Source organism: Phascolarctos cinereus, unplaced genomic scaffold, assembly GCF_003287225.1.
Source record: "Phascolarctos cinereus isolate Bilbo 61053 unplaced genomic scaffold, phaCin_HiC Scaffold_7;HRSCAF=346, whole genome shotgun sequence".
Classification (NCBI taxonomy): Eukaryota; Metazoa; Chordata; class Mammalia; order Diprotodontia; family Phascolarctidae; genus Phascolarctos; species Phascolarctos cinereus.
Genome location: NW_027556180.1, coordinates 49,939,022 through 49,961,052, shown reverse-complemented (window position 1 = coordinate 49,961,052; position 22,031 = coordinate 49,939,022). Strand labels below are relative to the sequence as shown.

At 36.6% G+C, this 22,031-nt stretch overlaps 1 protein-coding gene across 8 annotated transcripts in view; it reads right to left on the bottom strand.

Annotated features, from left to right (window-relative positions):
• Positions 1-4,006: 4,006 nt before the first annotated feature.
• Positions 4,007-22,031, bottom strand: part of PLSCR4 (phospholipid scramblase 4) — a 140,967-nt gene continuing 122,942 nt past the window's right edge. For all 8 annotated transcript variants that reach the window (XM_020980944.2, XM_020980939.2, XM_020980942.2 and 5 more), the window contains 4 exons: positions 18,914-19,140; positions 16,261-16,419; positions 10,440-10,598; positions 4,007-5,858 (listed from right to left, as the gene is read on the bottom strand). In XM_020980944.2, coding sequence (XP_020836603.1) covers positions 5,802-5,858; positions 10,440-10,598; positions 16,261-16,419; positions 18,914-19,140 — 602 coding nt within the window. In that variant the 3' untranslated portion in view covers positions 4,007-5,801. The remainder of the gene's footprint in view (positions 5,859-10,439; positions 10,599-16,260; positions 16,420-18,913; positions 19,141-22,031) is intronic.

Here is a 22,031-nt window from a genome sequence, read left to right as displayed (position 1 = left end):
TTCATACAGAGAACCTATTTCTTGGATCAAGAAACTTTATTATGAGACTTGAGATATAACGGTTTGGAATATTTTCTTAGCTTCTCCTGGGTTTGAAGCCCACGATTCTGTAGGGGAGTGAGGGCCATTGGAGGCAGGTGAATTGGCCTTGGATATGGGATCTGATAATGCAATCCTATTTCAGTTCTTGCTGTGCATTCATCTATACATTGTTTAATTCTGGATCCGTAAGATTGTTGTTTTTCTGGAACAACATTCTGGCTTCATTTATAATGTACGGCTTTTCTCTGATGGTGTCTTCACCTGCCCTGATGCTGCATGCCACCTCCTTGCAAGCACTTGAGCACTTCTTGCCGTGTGGCTGTTGTCTTCTCCGAGTCCCTCCTGTGCTCTCTCCAATCCTCCCTAAACAGGATCGTCATGATTCTGAAGTAGACTGATCGCTGCTGTTAGGGAACATGACCCATTCTTAACACATGAAGAGGCTTAATACGTCACTTCTCTTAACTCTCTCTAATACCCAGTGTTCCACATCAAGTAGGCGAGGAATGAGGAAGGTAATTGGAAGTCCGACCCCAGGGTAAGATACCTCCGCTTCCCCACCCCCACCCTCACAAGGGGCGGTGAATGGCCCCGGGCAAATGGTGGCCGTGACTCAGACTAGGGGAGCCCGAGCACACGGGCCACGAGGGGTTTCCAATCCCCTCATTTTTCAAATCAGCAAACTGAGTCCCATAGAAGTAAAGCAATTTGCCCAAGATCAAACATGGTTAAGTGGCAGATCCAGGATCTTAATCCAGGCCACTCAAAGACAAAGACACTGTGCTTTCCGCTAGTCCTCACTATTACTAACGGTGAACTTCAGATAAAATAACAAGAGTGCTTTTGCACTTGCAAGCTATTGTTAGTTTGTTTGTGATTGGGGTTTCTTGTTAGTTTTATTTTTGGATGACAGATTTTTTTTTTCATAGAGCTGTTAGGGACTTTAGCAATCATTTAGTCTAACCCTCTCTTTTTTACAGAAGGGGAAACTGAGGCCCCCCAAAGAGAAGAGATTTAACCAAAGTTTCAAAGCTAATTATTGTTACAACCAGAACTCCTAATGTCCAATTCCATGCTCTTCCCACTATGCCTTCTAGCCTCTAACCTAGATATAGACTCATACAATGTAATAACTGAATGACAATTTTAAAGGAAAAAAAATATACATATATGTGTATCTGTGTGCATGTGTGTGAGTGTGTGTTGCATTTTTATCAAGGGTTATATAAAATAATAAATTTTAAATTGGAAGATAAGATAAAACTTGCATATACTTACTAAAATAGCAATGTGACTGGCAGGGTTTCCTGCTAGAAAGGGAGCAAATTAGCTTGTTTATTTTGTCTCAAATGAGGAACAATTAGAATTATAGAATATTCAAGGTGTAAAACCTTAGAGATCACTTCTTAGAGCCCTTCATTTTATTTGTATTATATTTATTTGATCTACATCTACATACACACTTACGTATATAGTATATAGTACACAGTATGTCTTTTAATAGTGTATAAGTTCCCTGAGGGCAGTCTGTTGCTTTTTTTTTTTTTGATCCCTGTCACCTACCACAGAGTAGGTACTTAATGCTTATGGATTAATTTGAAAGAAAAAACCAAAGCCCAGAAAAGTTAAATGATTTGGCCTTTCTTTCTCCCTTCCTCCTTCGTCTTCCTGCATACACACACACACACACACACACACACACACACACACACACACACGTTACTTCAACAAAGCTATTGAGAGATCCTGTCCAATTGTCGTCTTACACTAACAATTGTTCTAGATTGAATTTCTCATGCTCTACTTGGTCAACCCTTGATTACCTCAGCTAATAGGATTGTGTCTGTGTGTTGGGGAGGGGTTTGCATGGAAATATAAAATAATAAGTAATAAAAATGAATCTCTTTTGTACTTTGTAATATAGACTAGTGCACACAGAAAGAATGACTGACTGAATGAAACAACATTTGTTAAGTACTTACTAGGTATAAAGCACTTTTGTAGGAAATATTTCCTAATTAGAAATATTAAGATACATAAAAATGTGTGTGAAGGTAAGAGTATATCAAACTCATCTCTCCATGTCTCAATGAATCCAATTGTGAAAAAGTCCTAATTTTCTAAAAAGATTTTTTTACTTCCTCCTCTATTTTTAAGGTTGCCTTCACAGCTCTGATTTTAGTTCATATTTCACTTTCATATTTGTTCATGTTCAATAATTAATAATTTTTTAATTAAAAAAATGGAATGCCATTGTCCCAGTCTGCAGTGATGTTCACCCCTGGAAGTGTGGGCCTGTTTGGGTCATCCCACCTCATCTTGCTGGGATTTTATCAATTTATTTTCTCATTTGTATACTTATTAATAGAAAGATCCTCTGTTTGATACAAAATTATGTGAAGCTTGTGAGGTCATTAAGTTCATAGCTCCAAGTTGACTTTGGGTCATTTTTTTCCTAGTGTTTCTAACATCTGCACACTACCAAGCTTTGTTATTTACCCATCTCCACAAGACATACTAGCCTGACTATCCCCTAACTTCTACTGATAGAATTCCATGTATGTTGTGTGTTTATTTCTACAGTGGCATTCCTTTCATTTTTTAAGTAGGTTACATCTGTCTCAGCTCTCTGGTATGAACCTTTTGCAACCTATTTTACCCGGGAGGAATACAACTGAGACAGAAAGCCATTCTAGGACATGTTCAATGATACATTTATAAATAACTCTAATTTTATGTAGCCAAACTGCCATCCCTTCTAAGCTCCATTCTTTTGTTATTAGAGCTAAAACTCATCTTGGCTATCCTTCAATGCTTGACGTCATTAAAAATAATCTGTGGTGAATAATCCTCATGCAGATGATTGGAAATGGGTAGTTTTCCTAATCCAAGTTTTGTAAATCTTAGGGAGAGGAAAATCTTCTAAGAGATTGTGAATCTCCAGAACTTGAGCGATTATAATTACCCATTATCATCTTGTGAACCTGAAGATATTTAAAGTGAAGTGTCACAGGGCTCTGTTCTTAGCGGTGCTCTATTCATCATTTTAATCAATGTATTGAAGTCATAAATGCCATGCTTATCAAATTTGTAGATGACATAAAACCTGAAAAAAAGCTGACCTGTTAGATAAAGTATTTGGGATCCAAAAGGATCTTAGTAGGATAAAATGATGGTCTGAACATGAGAATATGAAATCTAGTGGGAAGAAATACAAAGACCTACACTTAGTTTAAAAAAAAATCAAAAGCACAAGTATATAATTCCCTTCTTTTCCGATTCTGCATTAATCATGGCAGAAAGGTAGAAAAGGGCATAGATGATGGTCAAAATCATAACATTTTAAAAATAGCTATTAATATTAACTTAGCTGATATTATCCTAGATGCAACATCCTTTCCAATGATCAAGGAATGGACATCCTATATCAATCTTAACATTCTTGCTATAAGTGAAACCAGAAGACAAAAGGAGGATGAAGCTTAATGGAAGACTGGTCTAACTTGGAGAGGCAAATGAAGACACTGGCATAATTACTTTCATCTTGAGTCCAAAGGCAATAAGAAACAGCATGGTAATATACCAAAAATATTTGCTTTCACTCGTGGAACACTGATTACTCATCAAAATGCACCCATAACTTAGTGAATAAGTTAGTTTCCTAAGCTTCAGAAAGTTTAAATGACATACTCATGTAGCACAATTGGTAAGTTTCAAAGGCAGAGTTTAAACCCAGGTGTTAGCAAGTCCAAGGCCAGCACTCTCCCCACTTCGCCAACGTTTAACCCAGTTCTCCCTGAACTTACATCTAACACATGATTCACCATGCTTCTTCATATCATGACTATTTTCTTCAAGAACGAAAGTAGAAAATGTCACATATGGTTAGCACCAAATAATATCATAAAAAAAATGAAATGACAGGAGCTGACTAATGTGAGAGTCACTTTCAAATTGGGTATTAAAAAATATGTTAAAGCAAAATATAAAATCTGTATTAAATTAGAATGAAAAATGAAATATAAGATGTTATGTCACACAGCTGAAGCAACTCACCAACTTAAACAAACTATTTACAATGAAAATAAAATAAATGGTTAAAAGAACAGATAAGTCCAAGTGCTTTACTTTATAATCTCAACAAATTCTTTATAAAAATGGTCTACACAAGGATCACAAGTGTCCTTGATGAAAATAGAAAAAGGAACACCTGAGATTTCACAAATATGTCCTATAGAAGACTATGTCTTTATATTCACACAACTAGCTGGAGGCTGTAGAAAACAGAGGAACCCCAAAGTCTTTTGACCAAGAAAGAGGTTTCCATATGTAACAAAACTCCTTGACTAAAGAATTTTTTCCTAGCTATCCATGCAAGAAAAACAAAGTAGCTAATAAAGGCCTTCTGCCTAATCAATGATAAAAGGCTAGGTGGACAATCCATAAAACTGATCATTGTGCATAGAATTTGGATAGTTCCAGTGGATGGACAATGAATTGGGTTCAGATTTAAACAAAAGGAAGACAATAGGCTGATTTGCCTTTTACCATTTGTACCATGCTCTTAATTACCCCAAACTTTCTCCTAAAGTAAGAACCCATATGTATGTTGACCAATCTTGAGTCAAAGGATACTACAGTCTCTGAAGAATTAAATTTGACTACTACCCATAGGGTAATGGCAAGGCATATGATGAATATGAATAGGCTACAATATGTTACCCACAAATTCAATGATACCGTCAGAGAGAAGCCTAGAAAGGGAAGTAGGCTGCTACATGGCAATAGTACTGTTATCTATACAATTTCAATGTTATGAGATATAGAAGGCTCCCAGCATATCAGATGGAATCTCGACTTTTGGGAAAGTCATAGGATTATAGTTCTAGAGCTGGAAGAGGTGATCTAATACAATCCCCTCACCAATGGAGAGAGTATGCCAATCATAGATCCATAGTAGTATGATATACAAGGGATGCTAGAATTATATGTTATGTTGGCCATAGAATTAAATTTCAGGAAACTCCAAAGGAAAAGCACATTATGTCGGGGTAGCGGGGAGGCAGAGGGGAAGGCTAGTTTCAGTGTTATCATTTAGAAATGCAAAGCCTCTATTTTTTTCCCTAAGCTTCTTATTTTAAAGAATATAGGAGAACAAAAGAATACAGACATAAGAAGAGCGTTATCCAACAACAAGCCTCATGAAAGCCACAGATTAATATAATCGCTCAATGCACTATTGACAAGAAGTGTATCGAGTATGTTACCAAGATGACAGAAGAGTGCTCCTCAGACTGGACATGTACAGGACAATGACAGCGATATTATAATAGTGCTTAATGGAAACAGAGGCCAGAATATACAGGATGCTTTTTGGGGGAGTCCACGGAGGTGAGATGGATGTGATAGCTTTCAAAACATATTTGAAGAACTTCAGGTATTTCTTCAGGTCATTTGGAAGAGATATTAAACTTGTTTTCCCTTCTGTCAGAGAGTAATAGCAGGAGTATGGAGTGGAAATTACAAAGAATCTAATCAATATTCAGCCCCATATAAGGGGGAAAACGCTTCCTAACAATGAGAGCTGCTCCAAAATGGAACGGTCTGTTCTCAAAGGTACAGAGTCCCTCATCACTGAAGGTCTTCACATAGAAGGTAGATAACCGTTTCCAGGAAATGGTCTATCTGATGATTCTGCTCGTGAATGGATTTCACAGATGACCACTAGGGCCCTTTCCAACTCTGACATTCTATTATTCTTAGTAGTTATCATGTTGACGGTCATCTCTCGGAGAGTGTTCAAAAAACATGAAATCCTAGAAATAAAAAAAATACATATATGTATATAGTATATAAACAATAAGGCATCAACAGAAAGCCATTGTCAATTAGCCCTACTAATTTTTATTAACTATACTAATAAAATAAGATTTTCAAGTCAGTGTTTTCTTTTGGAGAAATTTTTAAATGTCTATCATATCAGGTGATGAGAGTTATCAACTAAATTTTTTCTTGTTATTTTTATAGTCTCTTATTTTATTTTATACAAGACTATTTTATAGTATCTTTCCATGAACAGAAAAACACAGTTTATATTCTTATTTGTCTCAAATAAACACAACAATTTTTCTTACTCTTTTTTATTCCTTAAGTATATTTCAAATAATTTACATAATAAATATAGAAAAGATAAAAAACAGCGTTCCAATTCTGGCCTGCCATGTATTGGTTAAGTCTCTTCCCAGTTTTTGATTTCTAGGTTCATAGAATCATAAGCTTAGAGGTAGATGGATTGGTGAATTTACAGACAAGGAAACTGAAACCTAGAGAGAGACTATGTGAGCAGTCTGATTTATACCGGGAATAAGCAGAAGAGCTAGGATTCAATCCCAACTCCACTGCCTCCAAGCCTTCTGTTCTTTCTACAATATGATGATCTATCACCTAAGAACAAATATAATTAAATTTATATGAAAGAAGACCTTTTAATCGCAGCATCAATTAAACAACTTAGATACGTTGATTACAAATATTAAATTTCCTACATTGAAGGGTAAAGAGTTATTTTCCCACTTCAGTTATACTGGAATTCCTATATGTGCATATTCACAAAAAACTAGTTAAATTAAACAAACATTGCCATTTTTAAGGCTATGGCTCAGAAGAATCTAATTCATGCCGTAATTTCAAAAGTCAAGACTTTGTTCATTTATGAGCGACTTCCAGCTAAGATGGCTTCCCAGCTCCCATTTGAGTATTAAAGCCAAAATATGAAATCTTCACCAAGCCAAATAATCACCAAGGAAGGAAGAAAAAAATGCAAGACTTCTTCTTGAAGAACTGCAGAGATATGCAGAAGGCCACAGGAAATAAGGAAAGGTAGCTACAAGGAAAGCCAGTGCCAGCATAGTTAAAGGAAAAAAAAAACCATAGTCCTTAATATGGAAGGCCAGACATATCTTACCTGCAAGGAGACCAGAGAAAGACCCAGGGAGGTGATCAGAAAACTCAGGGTAGAGATCTTGAAAGCCTCAGGAAAGGGAAGTAAAGAGAGCTATATGGCAGCACTGAGAGTTGGCCCACAGGGACTTTAAGGTCCCTAAAACTATCCTGAGATGACCAAGAGAACCATGAAAAGTCAATGCTATGACCCACAGAGATCCAGGGGGCTGAGCTTTCCGAAAGAGGTGGAAGGAGAAGGGGTGGACAGATCTGTCCAGGAAGAGAATAACCAAGCAGGACTGACCACTCCGCCCAAAAATGTACATCAAAACATTGTCAGGAAGCCCCAGTTCAGGAACTAAAGTTGGACAGAGGAAGAAATCAAAGAAAATAATGACTATATAAACAATTATTGCAGCTCTAGAAGTTCCCCAAAGTAGAGTGTAACTCAGTAACAACTTCAATCAGTGAGTCAAGAAGGAAAAAATGGATTTTCTACAATGACTACACAAATAGCTAGAAGAAATAAAGTAAGAGATGGAGGATTAAATAGAGCTCTGGAATGAAATGGAAGGAGAAAAATAGGTTAAAGGATAAAGTGGTATCTTACCCATGTAACAGATATCCTGAAAACCAGAATAAATCAAATATAAATCAATGACTCTATGACTGAACAAGAAATATTAGAATAAAATTTTAAAAATTGAAAAATGGAAGAAAATTTAAGCTATTTAGTTATTTTAAAAAGCTAACCAGGAAATGGGTCAAGGAGAGAAAATTTAAGATTCATTAGCCCCGATTAAAAAAATCCTCGACATATATCTAGAAATTATAAATGACCCAGCAATATGACTACTAGGTTTGTATCCCAAAGAGATTTTATTTTATTTTATTTTATTTTTTTTAGGCAATTGGGGTTAAGTGACTTGCCCAGGGTCACACAGCTGGTAAGTATCAAGTGTTTGGTCTGAGGCCAGATCTGAACTTAGGTCCTCCTGACTTCAAGGCCGGTGCTCTATCCACTGTGCCACCTAGGTCCCCCCAAAGAGGTTTTTAAAAAATGAAAAGGTTCTATATGCAGAAAAATATGCATAGCAGCTCATTTTGTGGTGGCAAAGAACTGGAATTTGAAGGGATGCCCATCAACTGGGGAATGGCTGAACAAATTGTGGTACGTGATTGAAATGGAAAACTATTGCACTATAAGAAATGATGATCAAGGGGATTTCATAAAAAAATATGGAAAGATTTATATGAACTGATGCAAAGTGAGCTGAACCAGAAGAATATTGTGATAGCAATACTGCATGATAATCAAATGTGAATGACAACTATTCTTAACAATACAATGATCTAAGACAATTCCAAAGGACTTATGGTAAAAAATGTTATCCACCTCTAGAGAAAGGACTGACAGAATTTGAATTCAGAACAAAGCATATTTATTTACTTTATTTTTCTTGTTATATTATTATTATTATTGTTATTATTAGGTCTGTGTTTTCTTTTGCAGCATGGCTAATATGGAAATATATTTTGAATTACTGCACATATATAATCTATATATAATTGCTTGCCTTTTCATGGAGGGAAAAGAGGATGCAGGAAAAGAGAGAATTAGGAACTCAAAAAAATTTTGAATGAATTAAAATTGTACATGTAATTGGAAAAAATAAAAACATAAAAATTAAAAAAGAAATTACAAATGAAATCTTCCCAAATATATTAGAATCAGAGAGCAAAATGAAGATAGAATGAGTCCAACTATCACCTACTAGAGCAGAACCAAGATCAAACAGCAACAAATAAAACAAAACAAAAAGGGAAGACTTCCAGAAATGCCATGGCCAAAACCCGAAGCTTTCACATCAAACAAAAAAAATTATTTTGAGCATCCAGAAAGAAATATTTCAAACACCAATGAGTCAAGCTCACACAAGACCAGGAGACCTTGAAATACAATATTCCAAAAGACAAAAGAGATAGGCTTACAACCAAGAGTAACTTAACCTCATGAAGCTAAGTCTAAACTTACGGGGAAACTAATTAATCTTCAATGTAGTAGAGAACTAGGGCTGAATAAGAATTCTGAAATACAGATATGAGAGTCCTGAGAAACCTAGACAGGTAATTTAATTTGAGCAACTGGAAAGGGCTCTGTGATGATATCATGCTAACATGATAATACGGAGAGAAGAAACAAGTGTCCCTTTGGAGCTTTAATGTATTCATAGATTACTGAGTGAACTAATCAAGAAAAAGAGTGCTGTGAAGTAGTTTGTTTTTTTCCCCCCACTGTTGTGGTAGTTTTAGGAGGGAGGGTAAAAGGAATATATTTGTAACAGAAAGGAAGAGGTACGTGATAAAAGATGTATAGAAACACAGAGAAAGAAGCGGGGAGACTGAACATCAGAGGAAACTCACTTTTATATGAAAAGGATGAAGGACAGCTGAATCCACATAAACTAACAATTTGGTGTAGAAATACAATAATCTCAACAGGGCAAGAAGCTGGGAAAGGAAGGGAGGGTCATGGCATGAAGATGATAAGATGGATGATATACTAAGAGGGAATGGCAGTCAGCAAAACAAACTTCCTGACTCTGAAGGAGAGATTAAAAGGAGGGATTATTGTTTTAAAAAGCTAACCTAAAATCCAAGGTATATGTGTGGGAGGGGGACAGGCTGCATCAATTGAGGAATGGCTGAATCAATTCTGTTATAAGAATGTAATCAAATATTGTATTTAAGAAGTGACAAAATATTATTTCAGAGCATCCTAGGTTGCATGAACTGATGCAGTGATGTGAACAAAACCAGAATACATCTGTAAAAGGATAACAACACTGTAAAGAGAAAGAGATGTGAAAGACTTAAGAAATCTCATCAGTGCAGTGAACAATCACATCTCCAGAGGACCTATGACAACGAAGCATGTTAGCCATCTCCTGACAGAGAGGGGATTGCCTCAGGATACCGAAAAAGACATTATTTTGGATGCGACTACTGTGCAGATTTCTTTTGCATGACTATGTCAAGGCTTTCCCCCTTCTTCTTTGTGTTTTTTAATTGGGAGTGGGGTTAGGATCAGAGAGGTATGGTTTAGCAATAAAAGTCCCTAAAATGAAAGGCACTGAAGTATCTTTTTTTTTAATTGTGCAGAAGAAAGTTCAGAAGGAAATGCAAACAAGCAGGACAGTCTTGAAACTAATACGTGAAATGACAAATTATATATATATATATATATTTATATTTATACATCTGTATGTATGCATGTATATATATATATGTATATATATGGTTATTTTAAAGCAAGGAATATTAAAAAGGAGATTGATGGTTCCATACATAGTCATCTTCTTATGTTCTCCTTTACATGTAGAAATGCTCATTTTCTGGTGTGTATGTTTAGAATTTCAAAAAAATATTTCAAAAAAATGAAAGTGAAAACTTACAATGAGGAAGGTAGCTGCAAAGACCATAGCTTTCAGTGTTACGTTGAGATCTAATGGAAACGTGATCTCATAGTTGTCTATATCTGCTATCTCTGCTTCTGCAGCACCAGGCCACTGTCTACGAATACTTCCAATATTGATTCCATCCATTGATCTAATCTGGAAAGAGAGAAATGTGACTTTTATGGTCTCCTTACAGGTATTTAATGTTGGAAGAGGCAGAAATACAATGAGTTCACTCAGAGGCACTTCGTCTACGGGTTCATTGTAGGGGTACCTTCTAAAGGTTATCCTATCTTATTAATTTGTCAAGTTGTCTAAAATTCTTCCTAATGGACATTTACTCCTTTTGGCTAACGGCATTATTTCAAAGAGGGGACACTTTAATATTCAAATAATAATAATAATAGTCACATAATTTGTCATACATTCATGTCTTTACTTGCTATCAATACTAGAGCAGATTAGTTTATCTAAAATTAGGAAACTATTCATCCTATAAAATCTAGAAAGAACAAAACATGGAACAGTTTACTTTTAATGAAGGAACTTCCTAGACTCTAGAACGAAAGTTGTTTACTTTTTTTTTGTCTTGAATAACTTTGACAGTCTGGGGAAGCCTATGGGCCTAATTTCGAAATAATTTTTAAATGCATACAATAAAATACACAAGATTACATATTGAAGCCAATTACATGAAATAAAAATGTATTTTCCCCATCCAAGTTCACAAGACCCTAAAATCTACCCAGTGAGACCCAGTTTAAGAATCCCTGATAGAGCAGTGGTCTCTAAACCTTTGTTTTCATGCCCCTGTAAGAAAATAATATTTGTGTATTTTATTTATGTTTATTCATTTATCTATTTATCTGTTTCTATATCCATCCAACCATTAATTCATTCATTTATTTAGACATGTAGGTGACATAGTAAATAGATCAGTGGGCCTGGAGTCAGGAAGAACCAAGTTCAAATCCAAACTGAGACACTTGTGTGACCCTGGGCAAGTCACTTAACCTCTGTTTGCCTTAGTTTCTTCACTTGTAAAATGGGGATAACAATAGCACCTACCTCCCAGGGTTATTGTAAGAATCAAATGGGATAATAATTGTAAAGTGCTTAGCACGGTACCTGGCATATATAAATGTTATATTATTATTATTATTATTATTATTACTACTACTACTATTGTTGTGATTGTTTTAAACTCATTAATATTATATACATTATAAAACATATTGAAAATATAAATAAAAAGAATAAGATAAAAATGAAATAGACATTTAAAAATAAATATTTCATTTGTTAATAGTATATAAAACCATTTTTCTCCAACTAAAATATTACTTATTAGTTAATAATTATATTTTATTAAAAGAAATAGAATTGGTCATCCTTCATTGGTATTATTATTATTATTATTGTGAGGCAATTTGGGGTTGTGACTTACCAAGATCACACAGCTAGTAAGTGTCAAGTATCTGAGGCTAGATTTGAACTCAGATCCTTCTGATTCCAGGGCCAGTGCTCTATCCACCGTACCACCTAGCTGCTCCCTTCATTATTTTTTGAATATCTTAATTTAACATTTTGTGATACAGCAATCTCCACATCTAGTTCTGAGATCAATTCACTTCAATGTTTGTTTTTTAATGACAATTATGGATGACAAATATGTCACAAATTTTGCTATTTTTGTTCAGTCGTTCAGTCGTATCTGACTCTTCATGATCCCGTGAACCATAGCATGTCAGGTCCTTTTATCCTCCACTATGTTACAAAATCTGTCCAACCTCATGTTCATTGTTTCTATGACACTACCTATCCATTTCATTCTCTGTCATCCCCCTTTCTTTTTGCTTTCAATCTTTCCCATCATCATTGTACTTTCCAATGAGTCATGGCTTCTCTTTATGTGGCCAAAGTATTTAAGCTTCAGCTTCAGTATTTGACCTTCCAATGAATAGTCTGAATTAATTTATTTAAGAATTAACTGATCTCCTTGCTTTCCAAGGGTTTCCCAAAAGTCTTCTCCAGCACTACAATTTGAAAGCATTGATTCTGTGGTACTCTACTTTCCGTATTGTCCAACTTTAACAACCCTACATGGCTGCTAGAGTAAAAACAAACAAACAAAGAAACAAAGCTTTGATTACATGGACCTTAGTCAGCAAGGTGATGTCTCTGCTTTTTAGTATGCTGTCCAGATCTGCCATAGCTTTCCTTCCAAGGAGCAAGTGCTTTTTTTTTTTTAAATTTCATGGCTGCAGTCACTGCCTGCAGTGACCTTTGAGCCCAAGAATATAAAATCTAATGCTGCTTCCATTTCTTTTCCCTATATTTGCCAGGAAATGATGGGACCAGTTGCCATGATCTTAGTGGGTTTTTTATATTAAGCTTCAAGCCAGCTTTACACGGTTCTTTCACCCTCAAGAGGATTATTAATTCTTTTTCACTTCCTGCCATTAGAGCCATTTCATCTGCATGTCTAAAGCTGTATATATTTCTCCTGGCAACCTTAATTCCTTCTTTTGATTTGTCCAGCCCGGCATTTCAAGTGATCTACTTTATATAGAAGTTAAATAAATAAGGTAACAATAGACAGCCTTGTCATACTTTTTTTTGCCCCAATGTTAAACCAATTAGTTGTTCCATGTTTGGTTCTAACTGCTGCTTCTTGGTCCATATAAAGGTGCCTCAGGAGACAAGTAAGATGATCTGGTGCTCCCATTTCTTTAAGCACTACCCAACATTTTGCTGTGATCCACATACTCAGATACTTTAGTGTAGTCAATGAAGTGGAAGTATATATTTTTTTCTGGAACTTCTTTGTTTTCTCCATAATTCATTAAATATTGACAATTAGGTCTCTAGTTCCTCTTCTTTGAAAACCAGCCTGCTCTTCTGGTCACAGAGATACTCTTGACCAAATGAAAAAATGTACCAAGGACTGCACTTAATAAATCATGCTGCTCAATTACAATACCATCCACCAGTTATATAAATATATATATTTGGCTAGTGAATTTCCATCTTCCTTAACGTTAATCAGTTTAGTTGCTTTTGCAAAGTAATCATAAGGTGTTGAATTTTTTTTTTTAATAAACAGTGGGTATAAGTTGTTTCAATTAATCTACCTGATGATTTTAAACTTTTTGGCCAATTTCTTTCATATCTTATTAGATGGATAGCCATCATTTTCACAATAAGACATGACTAACAAAGAGCTGGAATTAGAAGTACAAAAACATCAGTTCTGTTATGTTTTCATTTTCAGTTGTAAATTATTAGTAGTACCATCTTCAATCTATGGTTTCATTGCAGGAATCTTTTTGAGTTCTTCGTCCACTTTGTGGTTAGTTTATTTAAAACCAGATCAAATAACCTGCCCATCTAGTTTACCAAGCACATGTAACCTGTAATACATCAAAGCATATTGAAAGTAAACACATGAGTGAGGGTGCCATCCAGCTAAGAACACTTTCTCTGGAGGTGCTGTGCAGATGTGAGTTATTATTATGAATATTCTCAAAAGACATAAATTTAAGTATTGCCTTGAGATGAATCAATCGGTCTAGTGTGAGTATGTAGAACTGTTTAGAGGGGAATTTTGATGGCTGCAATAAAAGCCTAGGAGTGAGGTAATTAGGCCATTAGCTACAGAAGTGGCAGGGAGAATGGAGATGACATAGAGAAATCCCACAGATGGTTCAAAGGAAGAATTAGCAAGGTATGGTAATGGATTGGACATAAGATAGAGGGAAGTCAATGGAAACAGGTGAATAGTCTGGGATTTAAGGGTAATGATAGTATCAATACCAGACAGAGAAAGGAGAATGGTAAGGGGACACAATTTATTGGGAAAGTGGAGGAACCTATTTTGGGACATGTTGAGTTTGAGGTGATGGCAGAACACAGAAGTTCTATGAGCATTTGGATCAGAACACAGGTCAGAGGCTGAAAACATAGCCTGATAGTCATTTGCAAAGAGGTGAGAGTTGACACCACATGGACAGAGGAATTCTCTGAGACAGACAAAAGATAAGAGGGGCACAAATATAGTCATCGTTCAGGGTTTGGAGGAGAAAAAAGGCCATTAAAGGAGAGACAAGCAAGAAATAGAAGAGAACCAAGTGAGTGAAGTATCACAGATTGTAAACAGTGATAGTCTCAAAATATTGGAGGTGAGTTTGCTGTGTCCAGTGTTGCAGAGAGATTGAGTAGGGTGAAAACCTTAAAGTCATTATTGGTTTTGGATAAGTGACCATTGGTGATCTTTCAGAGAGCAATCTCTGCAGAACAGCAGGAGCAGAATTTAAATGACAAGGAGATTTTTAAAAAACAATATATATCCAGAAATAAATTTCTAAGAATTTCTTTTGTTAGACTTCTGGAGGTAATGAGGAAAAAGATGGGGGGAAAGATAAATGAATTGTTACTCAGGGTTAATAGTAAGTTAAAGTTGGAAAGGAGCACTCCTTCCTATAACTGAGTAAAGATATGGAGAACCCCGGAATGTGGGCCCTGGCTTATTTCAAAGGAAAAGGATATTCGGGTTTTCTGTCCCAACTTTCTCACTCTAGAAATCTAGAGCAGCCAGTCAGTTATATATACACATACCAGCTTAGGTTAGAATTTTAATTCTCAAAGTGTTTGTTCTTTCAAATGTATTCAAATGGTCATTGAATATAGCCAATAGTGAAGTCATGTAAAAACAGCTAAGCTCACATTTGGGATAGAAATCAATTAATATACTACACTCTCCCTTTCAACTCATAAAGGATTACATTTTCCTAGAGCTGCCCTAACTGCTTACTTAACAGTAAGCTGATGTTCACACATTTTCTGTTGCCATTGTTATGAATTCTGTTCCCTTTATCTGGGCAGCTAGGTGGTGTGGCGGGCAGAGTGCCAGTCCTGGAGTCAGGAAAACCTGAATTCAAATATGGCCTCAGCCACTTACTACCTGGGTGACCCTGGGCAAGTCAATTAACCCTATTTACTTCAGTTTCCTCATCTGTAAAATAAGCTGGGGAAGGAAATGGCAAATCTATCCAGTGTCTTTGCCAAGAAAACCTCAAATGGGCTCATGGAGAGTAGGACATGAGTGAAAATGACTGAATAACAACATAAAAGCTTTCAGGCAACTTAATTCTGAGGTTTACAGGCCAACAAGAGATCGATCCTGGCAAGAGCCCACTTAACAAACATTTATTAAACACCTCTCAGGTTCAAGGTACTGCGCCCAATGCTGGGAATACAAAGACAAACATGAAACGATACCTACTTTCCTCTTCTTGGCTATTTCCAAACCATGTTTCCTGTATTCTGGTCTTTACTCTCCCACTAGACCTTGACCTCTGCCCCTGGGACCCTGGGTTCTAATAGAAAAGCTTTACGTTTATCTTGCCTGGGGCTAGGTCTTCATGCCTCTCCCTGGCCATTTCCAAACCAAGGCCCTCCTTCTCCTTTTACTCAAATGTAAAACTCCATCTCTGGGACCCTGGCCTCTGATAGGTGAGTTTTTGCCATATCTTTTCTGGAACAAGCCCACCATGCCACTTCCAGGCTATTTCTACACCATTCCACCACATTCCTTCCCTTGCTCCGTGACGGTTTTTTAGCTTTAGCTCCCCTCTCTGCATTGCCTTTCTCTATTAAAGTGTAAGCTCCTACAACACAGAGAGTGTTTTGACGGCTTATATTTGTATGCACAGTGCTTTGTATATAGTAAATGCTTAATAAATGCTTTTTCATTTATTTATTCTTCCAATCATTCATTCCACGAGCTTACATTCTTGCCTGTATCTCTCTATCTTACCTGAAAAATTGTATCTGAGCAACACTGAGCTTTACATGGGCCGTCAATGTTCAGCACATGCTCCTTCTTCTCATTCTCAATCCTGAAGTTTGTCGCGAAAAAAACCCCTTGTTGCATGATATAGCCAAGAGGCACGCCAGGCGGAGACTGAACCTCAAGCTACAAACAAAAGGATTGGTAGGGTTAAGCTGCAGAAAGATAACTGAAACATAAAAGCATTCCAGATTTGTATGTGTTCAGGTTAATGTGGCCGCAGAAGATTATAAAGGGACATTCCACAGACCTCATGTTTTGTAGAACAATTTGGTCTTATTAGGTACCATTTTCTTAACAATTCTAAAATATTCTCTACCAACCTCTTTCAGTTCATAAATCTGTGCAGTGTACTTTTCTGATAAACAGTGGACATCCCCAATACAAAAAAAAGGTTTAAGTTTCTTACTCAAGGAATTTATGTATCTAGAGGAAATACTACACACCATTTTCTGGACAAATAAAATAAAGCCCAAAGCTTATCTTAAGTTGTAAAAAAGAGAGAGAGAGAGAGAGAGAGAGAGAGAGAGAGAGAGAGAGAGAGAGAGAGAGAGAGAGAGAGAGAGAGAAAAGGAGTAGGGAAGGGCAAACAAAAGAAGTCTTCAATATTGTAGCCTTCTATTTTAACTATCTATTCTTTCTAACTAGGTACTATTGGTTAAGTTGTTTCTACGCTTCTGGAGTATAAGAGTAATCAGTGGCATAGGACAAAGCCCTGATCATCCCACCCTAGCTGCAGCCCACTAAATGGAGCTTCTATAATCTTTTTCAGTAGTTTTAATTAAGCACAGTTGGGTTTTTTTTATTTTTCGGGTTTTTTTAATGGGAAAATCAGGCTTACAGCAGTAATGTCTCATGAACGGGCATAAACTGGAGAAACAGAATGCCACATGATATGTTCATGTAAATTGTGGCAAAACCCCAAATGTGATTCAGGAAATAAGTATGTATTTAATTGCAATAGTTCTTTGCTCAGGTGACATTCATAGTGCATAAATTATCAAGCCTTTGTGGTACTAAGTGGAATCTGATGAAGTTGTTCTGGTCAACATCTTCTGGTTCCGGCAATCTACTTATTTAGTAGATTTATCTATAGCACTAAAGCCACACAAAAGGTCAGTCTTTAGATTTAAAGATAAGAAATAGACTACGGATCCTAACTTCAGTCCTCTTCACCCCCAAGTTTATGTAACCCCAGAAAACTGTGGTTACAAAAGCTCAGAAGAGTATTTCATTAATTTGAGATAAGTCCATAAAATCTCCACCACGGGTCACAGGGACATAGCCAGAAAAGAGCTCATCTAGTCTGATACTCATTTTACGCGTGAGAAGACTGAGACATAAAGAGATTAAGTGACTTGCCCAAGGTCACCATATAGGTACATTATAAGAGGCAGAGTTTGAATCTAATTCCTTTGCCCGTGGAGTCAGTGATCTATAATATTAAAGACCAACAAATTGTGTGTTTACTCATCAAAGGAAGATGATTTTCTGGGCCTGTCTGTACCTCGTTACATAACTTAGAGTAGATCTCACTCTGCTTTTGTTCTGGTGACTTATTTATTGACTTGGATCCAAGTCATCTGATAGCTGGCTATTCCTGTCATGGGAGAGGTCCTTGTTCACACATTCCTGGATTTACTAGGCACAAGTAAATCAATAGTGATCATAACTGTCTGGGAAACATTGTCACATATGCTATGGATTCCTCTATTTTCATAGAGAACCATGAAGGCAATGCCAATGGGAGTTCTCTGTAAAACAAACAAATAATTCTGTTCACATTGTAACCCCTAGTGGAAAGACAACATTCCCTTAAGACTGAAATTGTCTTCTTTTTGTCCCCAGGAAGGGTGTGTGTGTGTGTGTGTGTGTGTGTGTGTATGTGTGTGTGTGTGTGTGTGTGTGTGCATGTATGCATGTGTTTGATTTTTTTTTTTAAAGACTAGGTCTTTCTCACCTAGGCTAGAAATACAGGGGCCACTCATGAGTCCAATCTTATTACTGATTGGCACAGAAACTTATACCTGTCCCATTTCTGGAGTAGCTTGGTTTACCCTTCCTTTGGCCTCTTGCTACTGGGAGCTCACCATATTGATGCTGAATTTAGGGCAGATGCCCACCCAGAGTCCACAAAACATTAAAACTCTTGAAGCTCAAGGGATCCTCCAGTCTTACTCTTACCAGTAGCTGGGATCAGAGGTGTGCACCATCATGCTTAGCAATGACTTCTAAAAACAAAATCAAATCAAAACAAAACAAACAAAAAGAAAAAAACTGGAGGGAGGTGGCCATCAACCAACACACTGTGGCAGTAAGGCAGCATTTTACCTACTATCCTTACTTCTTTCTTAAGACCACAGCTGAGTGTTTTATGCTGCCCTTATCTTGGTTCCCAAATAGCACCACTCAGAGAAGAAAGAAATGCCTTTCCTATGAAGGTCATTGACCATAAAGAACTCACTCTTAGCATGAGGCTTCAACATACTAACTGGTGGTTAGAGAACCTAACCTAAAGGAGGAATTTCTCTCTGATTTTCTGCAAGGTTAAGAGAACTTAGCTTCCCAAGACCATATCATCAAATATGGAAAAAAATGGCATGGAACCTGAGCCACTAACCTCTTGCATGGTAGAAGAGCAACAAAAACAGCAACAGGTATACCGAAGGGGCCTCTGCATTCTCATGATTTCTTGGCCCATGCAGTCAACGACCCTAAGGACAAAGGGACGTATTGAATGATAGGCATTTCTGGTAATGTCATCAGTGTCCTCAAGTACCATGTATACCATCTGTCCCATGTTGTTTTTAACTTCATATCTGTTATTACTTTCAAATCCTGTTATCACTGGAAAATAAAACAAGAAGTTTAGTTAAGATTAATTAGCTTTAGTATAAATAAATAGAAGCAGAGTCAATGAAGACCTTTCTTGGAGTCAGGAAAACTAAGTTTAAGGCCTCTGACGCAAACTGGCTGTGTGACTGTGGGTAAATCATTTAAACTCTCGATGTCTCAAGCAACTCTCTATGACTATAAATTATAGAAGGTCCAGATCTCCATTGGGAGAGAAGCCTCATTGGAAAACAAAACAAAACGAAACAAACAAAAAGCAACTCTAGGGGGAAAAAAAGAAATGTCTTCCTTTAGTATACTTTTAAAACTAATTTCCTTTATCACATTTGAACTGTATGTAATATTTAAGACATTGGTGTTACTAGCCTTTTAATTTTAACATATGATATCAAAAACAAGTAACATACAACAGAAGTCCAGAATTTGACATGCGACCTTCCTTTTTTATCTTTGTGAGACTGAATATGTTTGTTTGTAATTATTAAGTTCATGACAAACAAGAAAATGTTAAAAAAAAAATTAAGAAGACATCACACTTGTGTATTCCTTGTATTATCATATAACTGAAATCTTTTGAAAAGCAAAACCATCCCAAGAAACTTTATTTTAATGTTGGGTGATTGGACCCAACAGACTAGGGAGTTAATTGGAGTGGAGATAGTTTAGAGATCACAGATTAGCAGCTCATCTTAATTTACATTTTCCAAGAGTTGTCTGGGGGTAGTGAGAGATGAAAAGATCTGCCCACAGTCATAGAGTCAGTTTAGAAGAGGGGCAGGACATGAACTCAGGTCTTAATGACCCTAAGGTCAATTCTTTATCTACTACACCATGCGGACTTTCACTTAAAAAGCTTAATAGTCATTTAAGATAAGATCTTATTTCTTCCATGTAGTAGACATTTAAAAACATTGTTTTTTTGAGGAGGCCTCATATTACATTTAGAAGGGTTGCCCTTGGCAAATAGAAGGGACATCTCTTCATTCAATACCAGAGTAAAGGAGGAGATCCTGGTGGAAGATATACCAATGATGAGAGATGAGTATTTGAGGGAGGGAGCAGGGAAGGAGAACTCTTGGTAAGTGGTCTCAATTTTTGTTTAACAGGTAGAATTTTACTATATTTCAGATCCAGATCCTTCATTATTGGTATTTTTAAATGTATCAGGGAAGAAGGGATTATCATTGAGGGAAAAATAGTTCTGAGCCAATTTTAGAAAGGATATTACTATGACATACTCCATTTTTTCAGTGATCATAATAGCTACTGAGAGAAGACATTAATTGAAAGGAAAATAGTCTCATTCAGGGATCAAAGAAATGATCAGAAAGATCAATTATTAAGATAGGAAAGTTTCATTTGAGAACTGCCCTAGGTTAATTATTCCTTTTCTGTTTCTGACCCTAAATCTGTTTTTATCATGAGAAACCTCAGGTCTGAAAATGGGAGAATTCTTGTCCTAGCTCTTGCGAATTAGCTGTGTGATCTAAAACAAGTATCTTTACCTCCTTAAGCCTTAGTTTTCTCAACTTCAAGGTAAGAAGTTCGAATTAAATGACATCTAAGTCCATGAAATCTCAGGAAGCTGAGGGTATAAAAAACCTCATTTCATCCATCTCTTGCAGCTTTGAATCTATAGTTCTATGTTTTATTAATGACTATTTAACGATAATGAAAAACAATTCTTTTCCTCTTTTCCTAAGAGGCAGGGCATCAGAGATGGCAATCCTCTTTTCCGTAAGACATTTAAAAATATCAGCCCAATGTAAGATGTGGACCAAGAATGTAATCGAATGTTACCTGTTAGACAAAAATTAAGATCATTGGCCAAGAACTTCCCTTTCTCCCCTCTTACTCGTCTCATCTCACTTGAACATCTTCTGCCACTATCTTCTCCTTCACTCTCATCTTTTTTTTAATATAAATTTATTTATTTTTAGTTTTCAACATTCACTTCCACAAGTTCTTGAGTTCCAAATTTTCACCCCATCTCACCCCTCCCCCCACCCTAAGATGGCATGCATTCTGAATATCCCTTCCCCTAGTCTGTCCTCTCTTCTATCTCTCCCCACTTCTCTTATCCCCTTCCCCTTCTATTTTCCTGTAGGGCAGGATAGACTTCTATACCCCATTTCCTGTATTTCTCATTTCCCAGTAGCATGTGAAAACATTTTTTTAAACATATGTTTTTAAAACTTTAGGTTTAAAATTTTTTCTCTTCCTCCCTCCCCACTCATCCTCATTGAAAAGGCAAGCAACTCAATATAGGTTGTATATGTGCAGTTATGCAAAGCACTTCCATAGTAGACATGTTGTGAAAAGCTAACTCTATTTCCCTTAATCCTACCCTGCCCTGCCATTTATTCTATTCTTTCTTTTGACCCTGTCCCTCCCCAGAAGTATTTATTTCTGATTACCCCCTTTCCCAATCTGCCCTCCTCTCTATCATCCCCCTGCTCTCTTATCCCCTTCTCCCCCTATTTTCCTGTAGGGTGAGACAGAGTTCCATACCCAATTGAATGTGTATGTTATTCCTTCCATAAGCCAAATCCTATGAGAATAAGATGCACTCATTCCCTCTCACCTTCCCCCATTTCCCCTCCACTGTAAGAGACTTTTCTTTTCTGTTCTTTTTTTTTTGTCCTTCACTCTTATCTTGAATGAAGTGGTAGACCTTCTCCTTACCAAGGTTAATCCCTCTACATGATCTTATCGCCTCCCAACCTTTCCCTGCTGCCTAGAAAAGTACCCATGTCTCCTCCATCTAAACAACAACAAACAGAAACAAAAGAAAACCAATAACCCCTTCACTTAATCTTCCCCTCCTTGCTAGCTATAGTCCTATATTTCACAATGTCGGCGTCATCCTTGAGTCCTTACTCATA